The following is a 24,261-nucleotide window of genomic DNA, read 5'->3' as shown; positions in this document are numbered from 1 at the left end:
TTTTATCTCAAGTGCAGTTCATAAGCGTAAATAGGGAAGTCTGTTTTGCCTCATCTTTGGTAGTAAAGTGCTTTTCATTTGATGGAAAGATAACAAAGGGCCAACAGTTAAATGCAGCGTTTCACAGGTCGGACATTTGGTCGGTGCTTTGTTTGTCGTTTGCTGCTGAGAATCGAGGCAACCGACTGCGGGCTTCCACAATAACTGGCCTACCTGACCAGGTGGGCAACTATCCAGTGTGTGAAATACGGGGGTGGGGGGGCTGTATTTAAATACATTTCATTCAATCTGTGGTTCAAATGGAAAAGGAGCATCAGTGGTTGTCTAGTGAAGACACCGGCTGGCTGCCTCTGCTGGAGGAGTTCTCCTAACATGTACTTATATTCATATTAGAAGATTTCCCAAACTTTCACAGTATCTGGACACACCTGTAGGGCGGATGGATGGATGGATGGATGAAAAGGTCGGGGGAGGGGTTGGGGGGGGGGGTCTTCACATGTCACTGGACGAGGTGCCTTTGCTCTTGCGGCCCGGCAGCGGGAAGGACGACTTGCTCTGCGGCTGCGTGAGGCGGCTGGTGAGCTGCGTGAAGGGCTCCATGAGGGAGGAGCGCTCGGCCACGCTCACCTCCCACAGCTTCACCTTCTCCACCCGAGCCCACTGCTGCGCCTCCTCCACCTGCACCTGCCGGCGCTCACACAGGTCCGACTTGTTGCCCAGGACGATGACTGTCACCTGGGGGGGTGACAATCAAATCAATTCCGACTCACTTTTATTCCTCACATCTTTTTGTTTTGCTTGTACGTGAATCACTGGAGAGTCAAAGGCGTCGAGCACCTGCTAATCACCTGCTACAAGTTACAAAGGTCGCTGCTTTTTATGGACACGACCTCTGTTAAATTGTTTTATGATGGAACAGAGTGACTCTGTGCAGCGTCATCACATTACATAACCAAGGCTTGGACGTTAAAAAAAAACCAACCTCCAACAACACAGTCGGGGTGGTCGGTGAGAATGAATTGGATTTTGAGTTGGATTCATTTCTGCATTGAACTCCATTGTAAGCAGCTTCATGGAATAATCTACTGGAATGCTGCAAGAACATTACTGGTGCAGGGAAATCGGCCAGGATGCGCTGAACACATTATGGGATGGCTTTGAGAATTGTTGCCTTGAACGTCTCATTGAATGTGACTGTAGAGAATGAATATCAGGTTTGCAATACGCAGCCGTCATTATAGAAGTTGAATGCTTTACAACTGTTGAAAGACATTTCTGAAAGAAAGCTCTGTATGATAATCACACTTAGTCGCGTGTGCTGAACCTTAAAAGAGTCAACAAAGCATCGTGGTTATTTAGGCCAGGCATGGGCAAACTACGGCCCGGGGGCCATATGCGGCCCCTCAATCTTTTGAATGCGGCCCGCCAAACTTGAACAAATGGTATTAATAGTCAGTAAGTCATAAACTAGCTAACTACCATTCTCCCAGTGTTTTAAGAGTCGTTTCAATAAAGAGCTAGATACCGTGGGGCTTCCATGACACATATGTTGTTGTAACTTTGCTTCTGTTCCATTTGTAGCTTCAATTGACATTAAAGCTACATGATGTTTTCGACACCTATTCCGCATACATATTTATAGAACCCATCGTGGTCCACCAGTCAAAAAGAAAATTAAATGTTCCCATACGTGTTAAGCACATTTTGACTGATCATTATTTCACGAAACTAGTTATAATGAGTCAGTGAGCCCAAACTTTTGAACGGTAGTGTACACGTTAAACTTCTACTTTCCACCATCTTCCTGTTCTCGCCAACAAGCTAGCGCTGAAGTCACAACAATCACCCAGTCTGGCTGCAGGGTAGACAGTGAGAGCCGCACCTCCTTCTTGTCCCTGGACTTGTCGATCTCCTTCTTCAGGGCGTCCACCTTCCTGAAGGACTCCAGGCTGTCCACGCTGTAGACCAGGACGAAGCCGTCGGCCACCGAGTAGTAATGCCTGGGCAGCTCCTGGCCGTCGTGAAGCCCCCTGGTGTCGTAGAGCCGCAACTGCTCCCGCACACCGCGCTCCGTCTCCACCCAGGCCACGTACACGTCCTCCTGGGTCTCACTGGACTCAGAACCTGGACGATAGAGGAGGAAGGATGGAGGAAGGAAGGAAGGAAGGAAGGAAGGAGGGAAATAGGAAGGAATGAAAGAAGCAAGAAGGAAGGCAGGAAGGAAGAAGGAAGGAAGGAAGGAAGGAAGGGAGAAGGTAGAAAGTGAGAAGGAAGGAGGAAGGAATGAGGATGGAAGGAACGAAGAAGGAAGGACGTAGGAGAGGAGGAAGGAAGAAGGACGGAAGAAAGGAAGGAAAGAAGGAAGGAAGGGAGAAGGAAAGAGGAAGGACAGATGGAAGGAGGATGAAGGAAGGAACGAAGAAGGAAGGAAGGAGGATGGAAGGAACGAAGAAGGAAGGACGTAGGAGAGGAGGAAAGAAAGAAAGAAAGAGAGAGAGAAAGATTGGGCTACTACTAGTACAGACACGGAGAATAAATTTTAAAACGCAGGTTGTTGATTGGCTGACATCGTACCGACGGTGTGGTTCCCGTACAGCAGCTGCTCCAGTATCGCGGTTTTCCCCACCGCCGCCTGGCCGCACACCACCACCTTGCAGCCTTTCCCCATGTCGAGCCTGCAGCAGCACAGCGAGGAGAGCGACACTCGACTTCCATCATCTGTCACGGGGATGCTACAACAACATTAGCATGGATAGCTTCCGGTGGCTAGTTTGCGAGCGCCTACCACTTCCTGGTGGAGCGGGCGGCGTGAAGCCGGCTGCAGCTGTGGACACACAGTCGTGGAGAACCGGCGGAATTGTACAAAAGTTGCTTACTTGACGGAGGAGCGCAGGAGTCACGTCAAATGCTGCGTCCAAACCGGAGAATCCATGACAAGCCAATGTTCCCGTCACTGAGCATGCGCATTGCCCTTTTGTACCCGTTTATTACCTCGGTTTATGATGCTGAATGCCTTGTTTCGCTTTTAATGGTTTCCATCACTTCATTGATGTATTATCGTCTTGCTAAGTATACTTGAGCGTGCTCTCCTGTGTTTTTTTCTCGTCAACCTTATTTTTACAGTTAGGATTCGCGTTGTGATTTTGTTTCGATTTCGTTTCGATTTCGAAAAAAGTCTTGCCAAAAGCCCAAATGTAAAACACTTTTGTTAAATAAGTTATTATTATTATTATTATTATTATTATTATTATTATTATTATTATTATTATTATTATTATTGGAAGAAGTTTTTTTTGTTTTTTTTAAACCATTACATTTTTTTCCACTGGAACACAAGAAGAAGAAAAAAACCAAGGTGCTTAGGAAATAAAGTCTTGTCACAAAGATAGAACCACACAGATGATCAATAAATGATTCCATCAATGACTACATCATTTGTTTAACCTGCCTCAGGAGCTGCTGATCACCTTCTACACTGCCATCATCCAGTCTGTCCTCTGCACCTCCATCACTGTCTGGTTTGGACCCCTCACACCCAGGACACAGACTTTTCAAACTCCTCCCCTCTGGTCGGCGGCACAGAGCACTGTACGCAAAAACCAGCAGACACCAGCTCATTAGAGACTCGGAGCAGTTACTGTGCAATAACTGTCCTTCCACTTCACCTGTTTACACCTGTTTACCTGTTTACATTGCTCATACTGCACTACTGTTTAGCTGTTAACATTGGTGTTTACATTACATTATTGCACTACACTGAACATTTCCACTCGACTTTCTTTTTGTTTCTTTTTATTTTATTTTACTGTCACAGGGTATACATATGTAGACTTGTGTATATTTTATATTAGGAATATTAGACAGACTTGTATATATTTTTTATATTATTTTTTTTTTTAGGTATATGTGCACATATACTTGCATACATATATCCCTCTATCTATATATATTTTATTTATATATACTGTGTAGACTTGTGTAGACCGCGACCCGACCCACGGATGAAGCGGTAGAAGAAGAAGAAGACTTGTATATAGATCCTCATTTTACTCCACCAAGTTGCACACTGTTTATAGTTTATTTATACTTCTGGTTGCACATTGTTTACTTGTTTACCCTTACTTTTTACTTTTTACTTTTTCTGTAGTTTGTTTTGTTTGTTTGTTTTAACCTAAGTAGTAGAATAGAGAAAAAACCGGAGTCAATTCTGATTCTGAATTAGCCTTTTGGAATATCTGATTTTAAATTTCATTTAAAATCATACATTTTTATAGCACCATGTATCGAAAAACGTCAAGAAGAAAAAGAAGCTCTTTCTTTTTAAAAACTGACAGAAATGTAATTGATTTGGCCATAGCGCAAAAATTCAAACAACAGCTAAGTCAAAATGTATAACAGGCGAATAAAGACTACATTCCCCGCGAGACGAACACAGGAAATACGTCACAGCCGTTTTCATAAGGCATGCTGGGTACTTTGCCTCTCTCTTTCCGGCTGGTACGCCATCATGTAAGCGACAATTTCTATGCTTTTACACTCTGAGCAATCCATTAAAATCTTCATACAAGAGCGTTACATCTGACCAGTAGTCGTGTCCCACAGATAGAAAACTCGTCTACAACTTTCATGGCATGATTATTTTTAATCCGGGATTGTAGCAAACGTTCAATAGTCCCTCTCTTTCCAGTGCTAAGATGTACCGACACATTAGCCACAGAACCTACCGGGCTAACACGTTAGCACCGTGTCGGGCTGCTATTCGTGTGGAATGAAAAGAGTTGTCACATTTATGTGTACGTTTGGCGAATAAATCGCACAACGGTGGCTGCTGCGCCTTCCGTTGCTGCAGTCGTACAGTTTTCTGGTTGTTCCGAGTCGTTGGCTAATGTTGCTAATGCTAGAATGCTAGTCCAAACATCTAGTCATATTTACGGAGCTCGCACGTGTAACTGTCACTACTGCAAGCGGTGTAAAGACACCCGAAAAAATCACGCCGCCGGTTAGTAGTTAAAACACTGGCTATTGAGCTATTTCGCCCTTAATGCCATTTGTCCAGCACTGATAGAACGAAAGGCTCCAACTTGAATGACTGGTAGTAGCGCCTCCAGTGTTGAAACTAGAGTTGTTGAAACTGACCTGTAAAAAAAAGATTTGCTCATTTAGTGTTACCAACTTTCACAAAAATAAAGGTGATGGCCGGGGTCCTGACCATCACTGGCCAGTGGCTCGCCAGTCATGGTAACTCATCACTTAAAATAGGGTTTCTAAAAAAGTATACGTTTCACACAGTTTGAACTGCTTTGTTACCAGTAGACAGTAGAAATAATGTTTAAATTGTATCAAAATCTTTTAAATGAACATATTTTTACAATTAATAAAATTCAGGATGGATTTACAATGGAATTGGATAAAGCTGGAAAAAAAAGCAATCCTGGCCCTACACGCGCTACGCAGCCAGTACACAGTTGTTGTGTAATGGTATTGCCTGCAGTGATGAGATTACGGTTTTGAATGCAAACTCTATGGAAACAAACATGAGTTTGCAGCGAAAATAAATTTACGTTCAAGACAACTCAGAAATATGGGACAAACTCCGTCCCATATCGGTTCAAAACTTTTCGGGCCGCACCACTTCATTGTCGAATACGGGACAATTCTGTATTTTAAGGGACCATCATAGACTTGGTTTTGAATAGATTATGTTCAGTGAAATGTCTGGTCCACAAGCAGGTGGTTTCCCCAAGATGCTTAACCTGATGTCGCTTCTTCTCTGCAGATAAATCAACATGGGAGCATATAAGTATATGCAGGAGTTATGGCGCAAGAAGCAGTCCGACGTGATGCGCTTCCTGCTGCGTGTACGCTGCTGGCAGTACCGCCAGCTGTCCAGCCTCCACCGCGCTCCGCGACCCACCAGACCCGACAAGGCTCGCCGGCTGGGATACAAGGCCAAGCAGGGTGAGTGAGAGGAAACAGAACCGGGATCTCGCACAGAAACCTGCCCCCCCCGCACCGTCAATCTCACTGTGGGTTTTTCCTCCTGACAGGTTACGTTATCTACCGCATCCGTGTGCGCCGTGGTGGCCGCAAGCGCCCCGTGCCCAAGGGCGCCACCTATGGCAAGCCAGTGCACCATGGCGTCAACCAGATCAAGTTTGCCCGCAGCTTGCAGTCCACTGCTGAGGTATGGACGGCTGTCATTACAGCTTCATGATCAGCATTGCTGCTGTTAAACAAGTAGTAGCTGGTTGCATCTCTGGAGGGTTGTTGTAACATTTCTCTTTTTTTCAGAGCTGCTAAAATTTATGCTGTTGGGTCAGTGTGTAGTGTTTGTTACAAGTGACAATATTGTCATGGTCGTGCTTGGCAGAGAATGAAATAACCGTGTGCACTCTTTGTGATTGATGAAACAAAACTCGCTGGACTTTGATCAGCCTTCAGATGAACTGTTCTCACATATTTTTCTCATTGTGTTAATAGAATTGTCGTTGGTTATAGAATCCTCAATTTTGTGATGCTATGACTTTACCTTCACAAACACACACACACACATATAATGTCGAAGATCAGTACAGATCTATGTCTCCTCCTCCTTGGTGATTCTCTACTTGGAGAGGGAACATTTATGTTGTTGTCAAACTACTCTGCGCATTATGTTTACTTAATGCCGACTTATTTCGTTCAAACAGAACATTCTCAGTCAATTTTCCAAAACCACAGTCAACAGTCCATAATGTGACAATGTGTGGACGAACGACAAAAAGCCGCTAATCCTTACTTTTAATATTACTATGGACTCCATTTCCAAAAACCCTTTTTTGAAATTGATATAATTATCATGTGAAATTTCCTCATTGAAAGACTGACGGGTGGAAAAATCAAAGTTAATGTCTTTCTTATGTCATCCGTACAACACTGGATGACATTTATGAGACCCAGCAATAAGATGATCATAGACTGTTTTTATTCTAAATCCATGTTTGTTTAAGTCATTGCGTGATCAGAAAGATGAGACAGGACAGATTATTTTCTTTTCAATCAGTTTCTTGCATCTTTGAATCCGATGCTGGTGCAGTTCTGTCCATAATTGTTTAATTAAACTGTGTTTTGTTATATCGAAGCAACTTTTGCTAACATCTGAAGTTGGCACCTGCATCTTCAGCTCGTCACGTTGGACATAAATTGCAACAGCACTCTGGTTTTACACTTTCATGGAACCTCAGTTTGCAGCTCGGTGCTTCTATCAGCACTGCAGTCAACCAGCTCACCACCAGGTCGGGTCCAGTTTGATGGTAAACCCACTGGATGCTAATCGGTCGCCGCGCTCCTTGTGTTTGCAGGAGCGTGCTGGGCGTCACTGCGGAGGCCTCCGAGTGCTCAACTCCTACTGGGTGGGCGAGGACTCCACCTACAAGTTCTTCGAGGTGATCCTGATCGACCCCTTCCACAAGGCCGTCAGACGCAACCCCGACACCCAATGGATCACAAAGGCGGTGCACAAGCACCGGGAGATGCGCGGCCTGACCTCTGCAGGAAAGAAGAGCCGCGGCCTGGGCAAGGGCCACAAGTTCCACCTGACCATCGGAGGCTCCCGCCGTGCTGCCTGGAAGAGGCGCAACACCCTGCAGCTGCACCGCTATCGTTAGAGGGCGCTAGAGATCTGTACATTCAAAAAATAAACATCCTTTTTATGGTGACACACTCGACTGCCTCCTTTTTTTCACTTGAGAAAATAATCTTGGAACATCCAGATTGATTACATTTGTAGATTGGTGAGGAAAAAAATAATTTTTCTTAAGAGCTTTCGCAAAGTACCTGCAGTTCCTAGGAACTTTGTCATCTGGACTCATTGAGTTCAATAGCTGCGTTTCCACGACCCCTAGAATTGCTCAAAACCTAAATATCACAATAAAAACTGTTCATGGAAGCACCTAAACTTAGGAAAAATTTCTCAAGTATGGCTTAAAGGTTTTGATGCTCTCATGAGGTGGTTTTTCAGACGTATCCGTGCAGAGGAGTATCGCAAAAGTGTCATGGAAACACTTTTTTCACATTAACACATCAGTGGACGTGACATATGGTGTCAAGTGACCAGTGAAAATGGTGCATTATGATTGGACGGAGGAGGAGACGAAATATATATATATTTTTTTACACATTGATCAGGGCTGGTTGGTGACTTTTATCATGACCTCACTCAGCAGCAGGGATTCACATAAACACCAGTGGCGTAAGCGTCCGTCAGAGTCCACTACAGTTCACTCTTAGTGTTGAGCCTCAAAGACAGTGGCTGCGGTGCGAACAATTGGTTGTGTGACTTTCAAAGGCAAAATGAACTGAACGTGCGCCGACAAGTCGAGCCCGTGATTAAAGCTCTAATTATTATTATGGTCTGGGTTTTCTACCACCGTGAGATTGGAACTTGACATGACGGCCAAGAAATACCTGAAACCTGAGGTCTCGGTGTTGCTAAGAATAAGAGTGCCGTCATTTAATCCATATTGGGCAAACTTGCATTGTTAGAGCAGCATATACAGTGCAAAGAGTGACATAAAAAGAAATAAAGAAATACATTATATGTACAAATTAGTCACACATCTAAATAGTGTTTAGTTGCACCTGTATTGAAATTGTTGTGTTTAAGATGTGTTTTTTATGCGTTAGTTCACGCCTCCATCTGCAACGATGTAAATACTTATGAAATATAGCGGAATACAACAGACGTATACAAACATATGTAATGACAGCTTGTCTACAGATGTGTCCACACACAGGTGATATTAGGACGTTGAACAGCCAGTGACCTGCAACTGAACCTCTATGGATGAGTTACACAGCGATGCGCATTGTGTTTTGACACAATACTAGACAGGTTTGTTCAGTTGAAACGTGCAGAATTCTTCAAAAGCGTCTTGGTGTTTTGGGATAAAGTTACCGCAGTCCTCAAAAAAGGGCACTAAAGATCCCTAAAAAAATCTCTGGGGATGAGATTTGAAACCATTTTTGTCAACTAAACTGATTCCTCTGTTACAAGCTGTGACTTCACCCCCTCCCCTCTACCCCAAAAAAACAAACAAACAAAAAAAACAACGACAAGAGGGGAAACCTAATCTGGAGCCTTTTCTGTTTTCTTTAAATACTGACCTGCTTCCAGACGTGCTATTATAGGATGCGAACAGCCAACCTGGGCAGCTGTTTGTAAACATTAACTCAAATGCAGCACGGTGTTAACCAACACTCTGTCTTCTCACACTGGTTGTCGTGGCTGAATGTGTGCGACTGCAGTCGACCTGCTGCAGGAGAAGAGAGATTTAGGCTCAGGGGAGAAGTGTGGGAAAGACGTAACCCAAGAGGCGTTTAAAGACCAGAATATGAAGCTCTCAAGCTCTTCCAAACGCCCTTCAATGGCCTGCTTATCGATTTCAGCTGATCACTGCACGTAGAGTGTGGGTTAAACATGTATCGAGCTCAAGTCTGTACAAGTGACATCTGCTGTCTTTCTGTCTGAAATCAACTTTCGGGCACATGTATGTCTTCCCAAAATGCAATAATAAAATGCTGCAAAACTCACTATATTCTTGTTTTTGCAGTTCTTCACGTCATCCAGGAAAGCGATGGGAGGTCCATCCAGAAGGGGGCGTTATTTTGCACCTGTGGCTGCACATTTTTCCTCTGTGAAGTGATTCTATTAGCAGTTATTTTGCTCGAAAAAACTGCAATCAAAAGTTGAAACATTTTCATTTTATTAGTTGCATGGTTTTGACCTGTCACGACCATGGAAAACACATGTTCTCTGGCAAAATCTGACGGAGGAGTACAACACACAGAGCATGGGAAGAACTGGGGAAAAAAGGAGAGAAATGTGATATAATAGTGGGCTCACTGGTTACAGAACAATTGTAAGTTTCAGACACTTTGTTATGAGTTTTGTGATTCACACTCGCGATGCAAAAGATGTTAAAATCTAATGGGACATTTGAAAACATTGTTCGACGTATGTTTTTTTGTTTTGTTCTTTTACCAGTAGATGGATCGAAAAATGTAAATAATGGGCCTTAAAATATTATTTATAAAAAACAAAAGAATATAATAGAATAAAATATTCCTAAGATTTATGTCCCCTGCTACAAACATGTTATTTTGTTGCGAGTTGCAATAATCTTTGCCAAGGTGTTTTCAATTTTGAAGAAAGAACATCAATACAGATGAGGGGATTTTAAAAGCTTGAATCAACTAATATTAATGGGTTGAGTCAGCATGTGGGGCATAACTGGGTAGTCAGTAGATTAAATAATTGGAATTTTGATTTCAAATAATGAATGTTTACAGTAATTAAAGATGTGTAAAAAAGATAATCTTCATATTCATAAGGTATCTGACATGAAAACCCATGAGCAGTTTGCAGGGAACATTTATGACGACACACAAAAGAAAGCAGGGTTGACAATAAGATGCAGGTGACAATCACACACAATCACAAAAAGCTGGAAAACTGAGACAGCAAGAAAACCTGGAGACTACACAAGAGAAAGACAAGTACCATCAAACCAGTACCATCAAAAAAATCCAAGGAAGTGCAGATAGAGGGATCATGACACCACTGGCCGGTGGCATTTCTTCAAAAGCTTATTAAGATATTAAGATAAGATCACAACATCACATTAACATGCGGAACATTCAGTTTGGTGCTATTTAATTTACCCTGTCAAACAAATGATATGATAAAAAAAATGGTAATCATAATGTTTTATCAATCTTCAAGGTAGAAAAGGTCTGTAGAAAAAACCCTGAATCCTGCCAGCGAGACACTTTGCCTCCATGCTGCCTGGCGATGGTCAAGAGCAGAATTTCAATTTTAACAAGTGACGCCATGTGAGAGTGCTATTGGCACGAGGGCAGTTCACCGTGACACAGAAAGTATTTTAATCGCCCTCATGGGTAAAATAATATCCCCATGAATACCAAGAACAGGGGTCTTCCTCTACTTCCTGTGACAGAGGTTTCAGTTTTGTGGCTGAGTGATGTTCACCTCGCTCGAGTCTGTGTCTCGTGTCACATTTATACGGAATTTTGACTGGATTTAGGTGCAAAACAGTGTGATATATGTCTTCAGGTATACTGATAAGTATTGATTAACTCTCTTCCTATATTCAAATCCAGACCCAAGACCCGTCTGTTTAAACTATGCTACTCTGTCCATCTGTGTTGTTCCATTTTATATTTGTTTTAATTGAATTAAACTGAATTATTTATCACTTACTCTTTTTCTGTGTGTAGCTTTTAACCGTTGCTTTATCGCATTGTCTTATGCTGTGAAGTGTCAGAAAGGCACCTGTAAATAAAATGTATTATTATTCTAGTGTTCTCTGATCTGGTGCTGAGAATACACACAATAATTGTTTCACTTTAGTTCTATTCTATTTTCAGTGAGAGTTTCCTTTCCCCCCCGAGTGTTCTAAACGTTTCCCCACATGAAGACGACTTCCGACTCAATCAACTGGATCCCAGTGAGAATATATTGCCATCCGTTGCTGAAATAGCGATTCCCTGACCCACAGAGCGAAGGGGTCGAATGAGAACATGGAAGGGCGGAGGCAGAGAAACCAGGGTCGTGTCTCACGTTGCTGCCTCTCCATTGTCACTCCCTGCATTAGACTGTGGGCAAGAGTGACCTTTGACCCCGTGCGCATACAAGTCTCCCCAAATAGAAAGCGGAGGACAGGACGGAGCAGCGTGGGATAACTTACTCCTTCAAAAAAAGAAATGGTGCCATTGTTAGTAAATAGGGAAATATTATCTGGCATTGAGAGCAGCTCAGGAAACGCCTAGTGCCAATTTTGTGTGTGTGTGTGTGTGTGTGTGTGTGCGTGTGTGTGTTCGTGCGTGCGTGTGTGTGTGTGTGTGTAACTTTGGATGCTCTCCAGAATGCTGTTGTCAAACTGGGAGGAAGGAAACTTCTCCATGTCATGTTAACCTCCCCAAGTATGTAGTGTGGGACGGACAGCACGACTCCAGAGGCTGAGAAAAATAATTCTGATAGTCGAGTACAGGGGTGGAAAAACTCTTGGACTGCTGGGGGTTCTAAAATGTGACCGAGGGGCCGGAGCAGCAGCAGATGGATGGAGTGTTTTGGTGACCCACCTCATAGGAGGGAAAAATATATAATGGGATATGTAATGTCTATTGAAAATGAACAAAAGCAAAGTCACAAGAAATGAGTGTCTTTGAAAACCCACGGTGTTTGACTCTTCACCTGTTAACTAGCTGCATGAAGGTGTTGTCTCACCCAGGGGACTAATCAGTGAGTTATTAGTGACGTCTGTGATACCACGGGCAGCTGATTTGCACACGTCTCTCTTTTAACACTTTATGGGGAGCGAGGCGAGAAAAAGATGCAAAGGATGGACTGTTCTCATTCCTTGGGAGACATTGTCGGTGGGAAAAGCTGATTAAGTGAAAGCATAGTATGGTAAATCTCAAAGTATAATTGATGTATTTACTTTAAATAGTTTGTTAGTTTTTCCCCATCAGGATTTAAACAGGTTCAGATTGGCACACTAACTGTCATACACACAAGAACAAAAAGACATTTTAATCATTTTCAATTTCCCTGGTTATCATTCGTTGCCCTGTGTGTCCTTTAGGCTCATACATTGTTTATGATTATCAACATGTTGGAAGTAACAAAGTGCGAAGTACTTTGTTACTGCACTTTATGAGATTTTTTATTTATTTATTTATTTTAAGTATGTGCACTTTATTGGGTATTTATTTTTCTGATCATTTATTTACTTACTGTTTGAAAGACAAATTCTGTTTAAGTAATTAACTTATTAACTATTGTTATTGTTACAGTTGTTGTTGCTTGAAGTGGTGCTATTTGAACAACACTCTTTAATGTAAAAGTGGATCATATTTTACAGGGAGATCACTTTTGAGTACCGTGGCTCCGGCGTCACTGGCCAGTGCATTTTCAGTGCTGAGAAAAATAAAAATGTAGAAAATAACATTGGTTATTGTTATCAAAATAACCAATAATGGCGGACTGGTTGTGACTATTATTGATAAGAGTTTGGTTGTGCTGCAGTTTGAACAGAAAAAAAACCCTATGGTATACTATAACTATAGCTGTTAAAAAATGATCCAGTCCAGGTTATTCTGTCACACTCTTCATTTTTGCAAAACGATCGACAAAAATTATAAGCCCCCCCTTTTTTGTCCTAAAATACATTACAGAACTTGTACTTTCTTACTTTTATTATTATTATTATTATTATTATTATTATTATTATTGTTATTATTATTATTATTATTATTATTATTATTATTATTATTATTATTATTAATTTATTTATTTTATTATTTTTACGCAAGTATCCTTTCTCTAACTTAAGTACAAAATGTGAATTATTTTGCCATCTCGGATGATCAACGATGAGAACAAATGAAAACCTTCACTTTCAATTGCCGGACACAGCAAAGGTTTACCGGTGGCATCAACCAAAAGACGCTGTATTTGTAATGATCTAAAGTACCAGCCCGCTTTTTCCTCAACAGATTTTAACACCAAAAGAACGAGACGAGTCAACAAAGTAAGAAAAAAAACAAAAAAACTTTCCCTTGTGTGCAGAGACACCAGACAGATAAACTCCCATCTGCCACGGCAGAACCGCTACTGATCCAACACGATGCCGATAGCAACAGTTTTCAGCTTTCTTTCTTATTCCGAGGACGGGGAGTTGGTTTGGCGAGCTGTTTTCGTTCACTTTGATTGGTGAAAGTATGTCAGTGGGTTACATTGACGCCAGCAGTGGCTGCAGCGCTGCAAAGGGGAGGAGGCGACGAAGTAGGTCACATGGTTGCACACTGCTCGCACCGTGCTCGCTGTACTCGAAACATTCGCTGCAACCAAACCAGACCAGTCGCCCCACCAGAGTCGCTCGCTGCGTCGCCTCCATATTGATATCGGCGTCCTTCTTCCTGTAAAGCGGCTCTGAATGGACCGCGGCTTCTTCCTACCAGTCTCAGCTCTATTCGACTGAGGATTTATCTCTCTCTCTCTCTCTCTCTCTTTTTTTTCGATCGCCAGAAGAGGATTAATCGGAGTTGGTCGAGGAGGAGAAAGCAAACTTGGGCTCGACATGTCATTTGACCTCCTCGTCTAATTCACGCTTTCGTAAATCCTTGATGACATATATTTTTCGGAAAACACCATGTTTCCAGGTGCTTTCGTTCGACTGCTGTAGGCGTCGCAACAGCTCGCTTTCCCGAATCGAAATTCAGCGACTTTCCAGTTGCTGAGCACCCAAACAAGAAAGACGGCTTCGACACCGAGGTAGCACCAGGAGGAGGAAAACCCCCCGACAACAACTTTACAAAAACAAAAATGGAGTCAACCAAAGCCGGTAAGTGCACCTCTGGCTTCCACTTTGAACAGTTGCTCAAAACGTTTGCTGCTAAAGCGCTGCAAGGCCATTTCTCTGCGCTGGGATCGGCGAAGAAAAGTAGCACACGCTAAAGCTAAATAGCGCCAACTTATTGCGCTGAAACGACCTCATTATATTATCATTATTCCACAGAACTAGTTTGTGCTGCTAGATGTGAAAATGTGCGTGGAGGTGAACTGTGTTTGCAGTAGTTGCTGTTGTTGTTACACGAACTGGGTCGAGTCGAGCTCGGTTTCGCGGCCACTGCAGCAGCGGCGGTGAGTCTCGCTCTCGCGCTGTCTCACATGGACCGCGAGCCTAGCCATGTGCACCTGTGTTTACGCTGCCACCGCGCGGTGCCGCTGATTGGCCGGCGGCCCCGTGACGTACTCATTACATAATTCCTCCCGTGGAGTCGGAGCCGGCTCTCGCCGCGGATACACGTGAGAGGCGTCTCGCGGCGGTTCGCGCTGACCCACTTTCAAGCCTCTCCACGTGGGGGCGCGCGGTGCGTTCAGGGCCCCACAGCGCGTTGCAGTGATGTTGAATCCACAGGAAGGAAACTTAATATAGGAAGTTGGTGCTACCGTTGAGTTAATTTACATCCGTGTTTTGTAAAGTGTGTTCGTCGATGACTTGAGGAAGTCTTGCGTGTCGCATCACATTATTTTAGAAAATTGAATGACTGTTTGTCGTGGATTGTCTTTGAATGCCACTCCTGGCCTCATTATTTATTTATTTAGGCTCTGTGAGATCATCAGGTCGTATGTTTCCTTTGATTTTTTTGCCAACCTTCTTCGAAAATATTCATATCAAGCTCATTTTTCAGGTAATTAGCTATTAACAATACATTTAAAAAAATATTTTTTTGTGGGACATCATTATTATTATTCTTTGCTCTTTATCAGAAAGGCCTTAAATTGGGTCAGACACCTAAAGGCCACTCTCACAACGCCTATACCCTTTGTGCTGATAATAGAAATTGTTCACACATTCTTCAAGTTAAAGCGTCGCCTTGCCCCAGATGACATTTTGTAATCTCAGTTGTGTACGTTAGCCTGCCCAGTGTACAGTATGTGAATGGCTTCTGGGTGGGGCCCCGGCCACCTACTACACACATCCTTGTGAAGCTGACATTATGTAATGTCTGTTACCTAATCATTGAGAATAGCAGGCAAATAAAATCAGGTCAGCCTATGTCGAGGAGGTGGGTGGGGGGGGAACTGGCTCGGAGGCGGACACATTCCTTCTGCCGGGCTCCCACTGGTCGACGGGCCTGCTGTCGTATCACGGCCTGCCCTCTTTTTGCCAGACGAAACCATCTGCAGCGGCGATAGGTTCTTACATGTTGTTGTGGAGGCAGGAAGGGAGTCGGCAGTGGCGGCCCTGCTTACAGAACAGAGCAGGAAGCATGCACCGCCTACAGATACTTGAGTGACGTCAGCAAGGGGTGTAATCTGAGACCTCACTGTATGGCTTTGAGTTTTTTTTTTCATCGGTTGATAATGGCTTGGAAAAAATTTGGTGCATGATGGAAAAAAGAGCCAGGTCTTAAATATTACACACATACATACACAGATAGACAGATAGACAGATAGATAGATAGATTTTTTAAAATACATTTTCTGCTTATTGATAAATAAAGAAAGATCCTTAAAAAATAGAAAAACGGTATTTGAATATTTTGTAAAGGTGTGAATTTCATTGAATATTAACTTTAAGGTGTTTTGTCTGGGCCCTTTGCTTCTATGAAGGCACACCTTTGAAACGGGTTTCTTTGTATTTCTATTTGACAATACTCACTATTAGTGGTGCTCAGTTTTGAGTTTCAGGAGCTCAGGCTGTAACGGCACCGTCGCGCACACAACAACTGTTGACACGCAGCGACCAGTCAGGAGGATGTTGTTATTTACCCTGCGGTCTCCTCCGCGTCACCTGACCGAACCGTGTTCACAGAACCCCCGTCTCTCTGCCGAGTCTCCGCCAACATCTTTTGTTTCTGTTACCTCTCGCATCCCAGGAGGCGTAATAGCGTACATCAGCTCCTCCAGCTCTGGCTCCAGCCCGGAGTCGTGCCACAGCGACTCCTCCAACGGCAGCTACCAGTCGTCCTCGCCACCCCGCGGCTCCTCGCCCAGCCACCGCAAGCAGGGTCAGCTGGCTGACCCCGCACTCGCCGCCGCCAGCGGCAAAAAAACCCCAGGACCTCAGAAGAGCAGCCGCTCCAAATGCAGCATCACGAGTAAGTTGCCTTAGCTCTGAAGTGTGCAATGAAGAAATGACCCTGTTAACGTGCGAGTTGCCAGTTTGAGTGAAACCATTTGAAAACTGGATAATTTAGTTGAGCTGTTTGGACTGATTTCCGTAAACGGGTCGGCGATAAATTCTGGAACGCGCATCGCGCTCATGCAATGTTTTTCCTCGGCCAGAAATCACACAATGGAGCATTTTTGTTGTTGTGACAACAGACGTGTTTTTTTTCCTGCCCTGCAGGGATCGGCGGCCTGATGCTGGAGTGCAAAGTTTGCGGCGACGTGGCTTCGGGCTTCCACTACGGTGTCCATGCGTGCGAGGGCTGCAAGGTGAGAGCTGCGCTCTGGAAAAAACGCTCGCTAGCTCGCGGTATCCGGGCTCCTGCGGTGACTTTGGGCTCAGAGTTGAACTGGGTCACTGCCAACCGTCTGCGCCGTTTCAGCAGAGACTCCGGGAAACTAGTTCACCCTCCCCATATTTATATCAGCTGCCCCTCCGACTTCATGTCGCTCTGTGGCCTAGTTAACCGTGGGGAGCAAACGCGTCACAGTGTGACACCTACGCACACACAGGAGCTCGTCGCTGTTTATTTGCTAATGCGCAAATGAGAATTCATCGTTCGAATTTTTGAAGCGAAGCTCTAATCCGTCTTAATTCGACGGCGCGTTGCACAGAGTGGGTCGTCACGTCGTCATCACAGCCTGTGCCTTCTGTCTTTGTCAACACACAGGGCTTCTTCCGAAGGAGCATCCAGCAGAACATCCAGTACAAGAAGTGCCTTAAGAACGAGAGCTGCTCCATCATGAGGATCAACAGAAACCGGTGCCAGCAGTGTCGCTTCAAGAAATGCCTGATGGTGGGGATGTCCAGAGATTGTAAGTGTTCATGTTTCAAAATAAGATTATTAACCTGCGAATATTTAGCAAATGCAGGGTTCCCACGGTCACTGAAAACCTCCATAAGCCCAGCAATTTGCAAATGCCATTTTTCCAGGCCTGGAAAAGTCATGAAATTTTGTAAAATTGATGAATGTTTTGAAAATGGCGCGTTATGATTGGTTGGAGGAGGAGACGTGAAGAGAAAAATCGAACAACCATTCTTGACATCAAACAAATGTGAACAAACAAAAGCAAATGTAATTCTCCTAAAACATTGCGTGACGAGATTTGACGAGAATTACGGCAGAATTTGTGAAATATTTATTTCATTTTGCAAAAAACTGTAGTGGAAACACAGCGAGTGAAAATGAGTGGGAACCCTGCAAATGCCTCAATGTTTGACGAGGTCAGAGATTTCATCCTGGTTGTATGACTTTGAAAAACGACTGGCGTCAATCAAGGCAAAGGTGACTGATTCCTGTTTTCTGTGTCAACGTGCAGCCGTTCGCTTTGGCCGAATCCCCAAGCGGGAGAAGCAGCGCCTGCTGCTGGAGATGCAGAGTGCCATGAACAACATGATGAACAACAGCCAGACGCTGCCCGTCGACGAGCTGCCGCTGCCAACCGGCGCCCCTCAAGCTACCTCGGAGGACGGCGGCGGCAGCGCCCCCTCCAGCTCGCCGTCGAGCCAGTCGGACTCGGGCTCGGACCCCGAGCCCTCGGTGGCCATGGACACCAGCCCCAGCTCGGCCTCGCCCAGCTCCTCGGACAGCGGTGAGGAGGAGGTGATCGGCTCGGTGGCCCGGGCCCACCAGGAGACCTTCATGTACAGCCAGGAGCAGGGCGCGCTCACAGACCCGGCCCAGAACTCCGGCGGCGGCGGCAGCGAGCGGCAGGACGCTTGGAACCACCGCAACAACCTGGCCAGCATGGAGCCCCCCGCTGGCCACGGGGAGAACGCCACCAACCACTGCCCCTTCAGGATGTCCAGGGCTTCTGCTCCCAGCCACTGTCCAGCCTACGCACACAAAGGCCTGAGGGCCACGGGGACCGTGGACGCCGGGGCCAACAGAGAGGGCAACAGGATGTACCTGGTAAGACCAGTCGGACGACCGTGAGCGTGTAACTGACAGAGCTCCAGCGTGTTTCAGCTTATTCAGGGCTATACAAGAGTTGTGAAGGGAACGTAGAGTGGAAACTAGGAGCTTCAGAGGAAGAAACAGCGACATCAAGTGGTTGCATTTTAGATTGCAGTACTCTTTCGATCACCTGTCCCTCTCCTGAGCTTGCCAGTGAACTACAGTAGGCGTTCACACATAAACCTGGTTACCTTCTCCTATGTTGGTTTATTTAAAGGAATTTTTTTTGCGCTAAATACGAAATGTGCTGTCAGACCAACTGGATTGTCCACTCCAGGCTTCCTTAGAAATATGCAAGGCCAAACTTTACACACTGGACCTTTAACTGGAATTGAATTGTGCCGTGCGGTGGCCGGCAGTAGTTTTCTGCAACACCCACTTCTTTTAGGCTGATGATCTCATACCAATGTCTCCGTCCCTCCCTCCAGGTCTGCCCGATGAACACCTCCGCCCAAGTGGACCCCCAGAAGTCCGGCCACGCGGTGTGGGAGGAGTTCTCCCAGAGCTTCACCCCCGCCGTCAAGGAGGTGGTGGAGTTTGCCAAGAAGATCCCCGGCTTCAGAGACCTGTCCCAGCACGACCAGGTCAGCCTGCTGAAGGCCGGCACCTTCGAGGTACGAGCGCTCACCCCGGTCGCACGTCGATCCCCCTGCCTCACCCCGGGTCTGTCCAAGGCGGCTGAACAAGTCTGTGTCCCCCCCCCCGCAGATGTTGGTGGTTCGTTTCGCCTCGCTGTTCGACGTGAAGGACCGCACTGTTACGTTCCTGGGCGGGAAGAAGTACAGCATGGACACGCTGAGGGCCATGGGGGCCGGCGACCTGCTCAACTCTATGTTTGACTTCAGCGAGAAGCTCATGAACCTGGGCCTCAGCGAGGAGGAGATGAACCTGTTCACCGCCGTGGTTCTGGTGTCGGCAGGTGGGCTCCTCGACGCGATGATCAACCAGCACCATCCCAGTGTCGCTTTACTTGAAATTCCGGTGGCGCAGTTGAAACAAAACTGCATCCACCATAGTAAACTTTCACTAGCCTTAGCTTACGAGCTAAGCTGATCCAGCCTTATTTAAATCAACTAATGCTCAAGAATAAGAAACATGTTGGAAATAAACATGAATTTAAACATAATAACTATTTCACTAATGGGAACATTTAGCAATGTCTTGACATAGATATAAAGAGGTGCAAGGCCATCAAGTGGGTTCAGAAATTGTCATTGTGTAAATCAAAAATCTCATTGTAAAGATTAATCTTCATACACAGGTGTCTTCATTTAGCTTTTCATCTTGAGTGAATGAAAATAAAGTTAACACAAAAAAAACATGCTTTTTTTTTTTCATACAAGCATAAAACAGACACTTGAACCCTTTTACACCTAAACTGTTGGATTCTGCCTCATAATTCTCACTCCTAAATGTCCTTCCTCTGCGCCCTCTCCCAGATCGCTCAGGCATCGAGAACGTGAACTCGGTGGAGGCCCTGCAGGAGATGCTGATCAGCGCCCTGCGAGGCCTCATCACCAAGTACCACCCCAACGACTCGGCCGTCTTCACCAAGCTGCTGCTCAAGCTGCCAGACCTGCGCTCGCTCAACAACATGCACTCTGAGCAGCTGCTGGCCTTCAAGGTCCACTCTTGAAAGTTCTTGAAAGTCCCCCCCCCCTCCCTCATAGCACTTAACAGTCTCTGACACAAACTATGAAAAAAAAAAAAAAAACAGCCCCCCCCCCCTCCCCCACGCGCGACGGGACCAGGAAGGCCATGTGGACCTCAAACTCGCCCCACCTCCCGCCCAGAGCGCACGTTGCACCCGTGCGCCTCTAACCGCGAGGTCAAGGGGTCAGGGGTCCTCTATGTCCGCACAAATGAACTTTGGTAAAAACAAACTTGACTTTTCAATGGGGACGAGGACCACACACACACACACACACCCAACAAAAAACAAACAATAGCTATGCCTGTAAAATGGAAGTCAGACATTAATGAACTACCTAGGTGATATCTAATTTTATTCATCTAGTACAGGGTAAAGGGTCACATCCACTGCAGCGTATTGAAAAATGACGGACTCATTCGCAGAGAGAGATAAATGTGAAACTCCTAATTATGTTTAAAAAGAAATGGTGGGGCATATTTTGAAGAAGTTCTTCTTTAATTTTGTTCTTTTTAACGTTGCAATACCTAAGTATTATGGATTTAGATGGCTTTAATTTAATTCCACAGGTGTAATTTATTTCCAGTGACTCATTGTGACCTTCTACACTGCACCAGCGTGATAAAGTTAGATCCCAAAATATGTTTGAGAACTTTTTTGTTTTGGTGGGGTGGGACATAATTATGATTTCCTGGAGTGAAATGTTCATGTACTGTACTGTAGAGCATCAACTGCCTGCACGATAGTGATGCATAAAATGCGGACACACTGATGTACATTGTTCCTTTGTGTTTGTGTGTGTAGCGTAACTATACGTTCGCAACTGTAAAGTAAGTGTTAGACACACTTTTCTGTATATTGTAGACTGGTAATTTTGCATTCATAGTGCAATATGTGACCGCTTTTTTTTGTTTTTTTGAGCTGTATAGCGACGCGCTGAGAAATACGGGGCGGGGGGGCGATGCACGGTAGTAAATGAATCGGTGCTGTGCTTGTATGATTTTCTTTTTGTTTGTTTTTTCCGGGGGGTTCGGTTGGGGGGTGGGGTTGAGTTGTAAATTTTAAGACGACACACACACACGTAGACAGACTCTCACTTAGGAGGTGGTCAAGGAGTCCCGGCGGTCCAGGTTTAGTTGCTAGAGAGTCAGTCAAGTTAGGGACAAACTAGGGACGAGTCATACTTCAGTCTTAAATGCACTTGTTTACTCACTATTGCTGTGTTTGTCGTCAGTCGTGGACATGATACGGAACAAGTCAGGCATTGTGACAAAAGCCATTGTCACCCTACCGCCCACCCCCTCACCCTTCATCCCTACCAGTGGATCATCGGAAATCGGGGGGAAGCACTTGACCAGGGACACAAACAGGCACCCTCCTGCAGATCCACCTTTCTCCCCCTCAAGGACAACGATGCTTCTGACGCATCACCCCCCCAACCTCAGCGTTCCAGAGCGGGCCGCGGACAACACCGAAATGTCTGAAAAGCCACCAGCAGCTTCCGCTTGCTTGAATAAACTTCACTTCTGTTTCTATGAAATGTACACGCGCTTTTATCTGAGTGTCGTTCGGCTCAATAGGTAGGACTATTTCATATGAAACATGATTGTAATTTCACTTGAAGTGATTGTAACTTTAAAAAAAAAAAAAAGAGGACATTCGTGAAATCCCGGCGGCAGCTGAGAGAGCTGGTGTTAAGATATCCTTGCGATGCCATCTTTTTTGTTCCCTTTTTGTCGGTGAAATTTCAGAATGTCTGGCCTTTTGAATATCCAGAGCTTCGGTCATTGTGTTGACAGTGCTGACATGTGGTTCTGTTCTCCTCTGTGAAAGGTATGCATAGATTTCTATATAAAGACATACATACTGTCATATACACTTTAAAGATGAATATATCTATAAATAAATTTTATAAATGCAACTCATGCTGTGAGGTGGTTATTGGTGCGCATGCTGGTGGACAACATTCCACGCGTTGCTTTATGTGTTCGATGTAAGAGGCTGCACGTCATGGCCTTTTTCAGAATTTAATTTTCACTCTTTCAATTTTTACAATCGTCCACGTCACTGGAGCTGGTTTGCGTGATTTATTCTCTTGTTATTTAAACTGTTATTTCAAATTATTTTAAACTGTTTATATTACAGATGTATTGACAGAATTTGAGTATGGTTAACGGGAGGACTGGAGAGTTGGATTAATGCTAAATTGTCCAGTTCGAAGATCAATAAAATTAACTGTCACCTCATCAGGACAGTTAGCTCACGCTGCTTGAAGCCTGACTGGTGCTTGATGTTGTGGGTTTGACTCCCATCCAACAACTTGTGTTTTTTATTTAGCTTTTTAACTCCCTGAAGATGATGCCAAAAAACAACCACACAAAGCAAAAATATCAGATATATTTTGATTGATGACTTTCTAAACATTTGATAAATGGATTATTTTTTGCTGCTTCGGGAAACCATTCAGTTCTTTAGCCCCCCAACCCTAACCTCAACCCTAACCCCAGTTTAGTGTGAGACATAATAGTAGAATGCAAAATCTCAACATTAAGGGAAACAACATACTATAGTATGTCAGGTCTTTTTTATGCTGAGACAAACAATTTTCACAAAAAATATTTTAATCCACCCAAAAGTCACCAAAATGACCGTCCAATCACCATTTAGCATGAGTCCAGAGTAGTAGAAGGCAAAAGCTCAACATTCAGTAATTTACTATAGTATGTTTTTTTTTTCCGGGGACAAAAAAACAACAATAAAACAAAACAAAACAAAAAACATGTCTGGAAATTGAAAAAAATCGACACACTGTAGTATGTCATTTTTTTCTGGGACGAAATAATAAAAAAGAAAAAGAAAAAAGTATTTTAATCATCCCGAAACTCACCAAAACGACCGTCCTATCACGGATTAGCATGTGACGTAGAAGTAGAAGGCAATAAAAAAAAAACAACAACAAATTGACATAAATGTACACACGTACTCGTGTACTTTTTTCAGGGACAAAAAAAAAAAAAACTTTAATCAGCCGCAAAATGATCGTCCCATCACATGAGACCAAGTGGTACAATGCAAAAACAAAGCAAAAGGGAAGCTTCATGGACACCTGGTGGACAGAAAGTAGAAGACAAGTCATTCCCACAGCACCAATTTCAATTGGAAAAAAAAAGTAAATAGCGTTGAGCTAAGAAAAACAAACAAAACAAACTTTGATGGAGTGGCAACATTTCAACAAACTAAGCAAAGACTTGATTGACATTCACAAGTCAAATTAAATTCTGACAATTTTAACCCTTCAATAATATTAAAAAAAAACAAAACAAAAATAGACCCGTGTGTTGTCATCGTAACACAGTTACAAACTGAAGACGAAAGACGGAGATACGTTTGGAATTAGTCATTTAGTTAGTGAGTCATTAGAATAACTAGTCAAGGACAATCGTTGTATTGTCAAAAATAACGAACACCGGGAGTATCAAGCTAAAATCTACATTAGCCCATTAGCCCAATTTTTTGAATTTCTTCCCGATTAACGATCCCGATCATTACATATGATCCATTTCAAACTAAATTATTATTATTATTATTATTATTTTTTTTTTAAAAAAAGAAGAGACCCCCCCCCCCCCATGCCCAAATCATAAACAAATCACAATGATTATTTTTGGATGTGCTGAACTCATGATGGTCATGGGGTTTTCACCACAGAGTCAGAGGTTTGTCAGCCCTGGCTAAGATACACAGTGCCTCAGTCTGCTTCATCACACAATAATAATACTACTCCTAATGTTGTCCTCAAGCAAACATTATATTATTCATATTTACTATATTTCACAACGACGCCATGTCACATTTTTTATTTATTTTATTTTTACATATGGAACTAGAAAATAGAAACGCAGGTTGAAATGTGT

General features: G+C 44.0%; 3 protein-coding genes across 4 annotated transcripts; 2 read left to right on the top strand and 1 right to left on the bottom strand.

The window, feature by feature from the left end:
• Positions 1-267: 267 nt before the first annotated feature.
• nkiras1 (NFKB inhibitor interacting Ras-like 1) lies at positions 268-3,151 on the bottom strand. The gene is made up of 4 exons (XM_076051571.1): positions 2,877-3,151; positions 2,575-2,675; positions 1,883-2,124; positions 268-735 (listed from the first exon to the last, which is right to left on the bottom strand). Exons 2-4 carry the CDS (start codon positions 2,666-2,668, stop codon positions 493-495), a joined length of 579 nt encoding a protein of 192 aa, XP_075907686.1. The 5' UTR covers positions 2,669-2,675; positions 2,877-3,151; the 3' UTR covers positions 268-492.
• Positions 3,152-4,445: 1,294 nt separating this feature from the next.
• Positions 4,446-7,697, top strand: rpl15 (ribosomal protein L15). Its single transcript, XM_076051566.1, has 4 exons — positions 4,446-4,509; positions 5,777-5,958; positions 6,048-6,184; positions 7,341-7,697. The coding sequence occupies exons 2-4, from the start codon at positions 5,787-5,789 to the stop codon at positions 7,644-7,646; spliced, it is 615 nt and encodes a 204-aa protein (XP_075907681.1). The 5' UTR covers positions 4,446-4,509; positions 5,777-5,786; the 3' UTR covers positions 7,647-7,697.
• Positions 7,698-13,835: 6,138 nt separating this feature from the next.
• Positions 13,836-22,268, top strand: nr1d2b (nuclear receptor subfamily 1, group D, member 2b). 2 transcript variants are annotated; one of them, XM_076051540.1, is made up of 8 exons: positions 13,836-14,405; positions 16,447-16,668; positions 16,920-17,008; positions 17,410-17,554; positions 18,059-18,651; positions 19,125-19,310; positions 19,405-19,615; positions 20,136-22,268. In XM_076051540.1, the coding sequence occupies exons 1-8, from the start codon at positions 14,387-14,389 to the stop codon at positions 20,330-20,332; spliced, it is 1,662 nt and encodes a 553-aa protein (XP_075907655.1). In that variant the 5' UTR covers positions 13,836-14,386; the 3' UTR covers positions 20,333-22,268. The 2 variants fall into 2 exon arrangements, with proteins under 2 accessions (XP_075907655.1, XP_075907654.1); XM_076051539.1 differs by lacking the exon at positions 13,836-14,405 and adding an exon at positions 15,065-15,255.
• Positions 22,269-24,261: the final 1,993 nt, after the last annotated feature.

Source organism: Nelusetta ayraudi, unplaced genomic scaffold (genome assembly GCF_046127955.1).
Source record: "Nelusetta ayraudi isolate G7.1 ecotype Tasmania unplaced genomic scaffold, CSIRO-AGI_Nayr_v1 ptg000135l, whole genome shotgun sequence".
Lineage (NCBI taxonomy): Eukaryota > Metazoa > Chordata > Actinopteri > Tetraodontiformes > Monacanthidae > Nelusetta > Nelusetta ayraudi.
The sequence above is the reverse complement of the archived record's forward strand: the minus strand, read 5'-3'. Positions and strand labels throughout refer to the sequence as shown.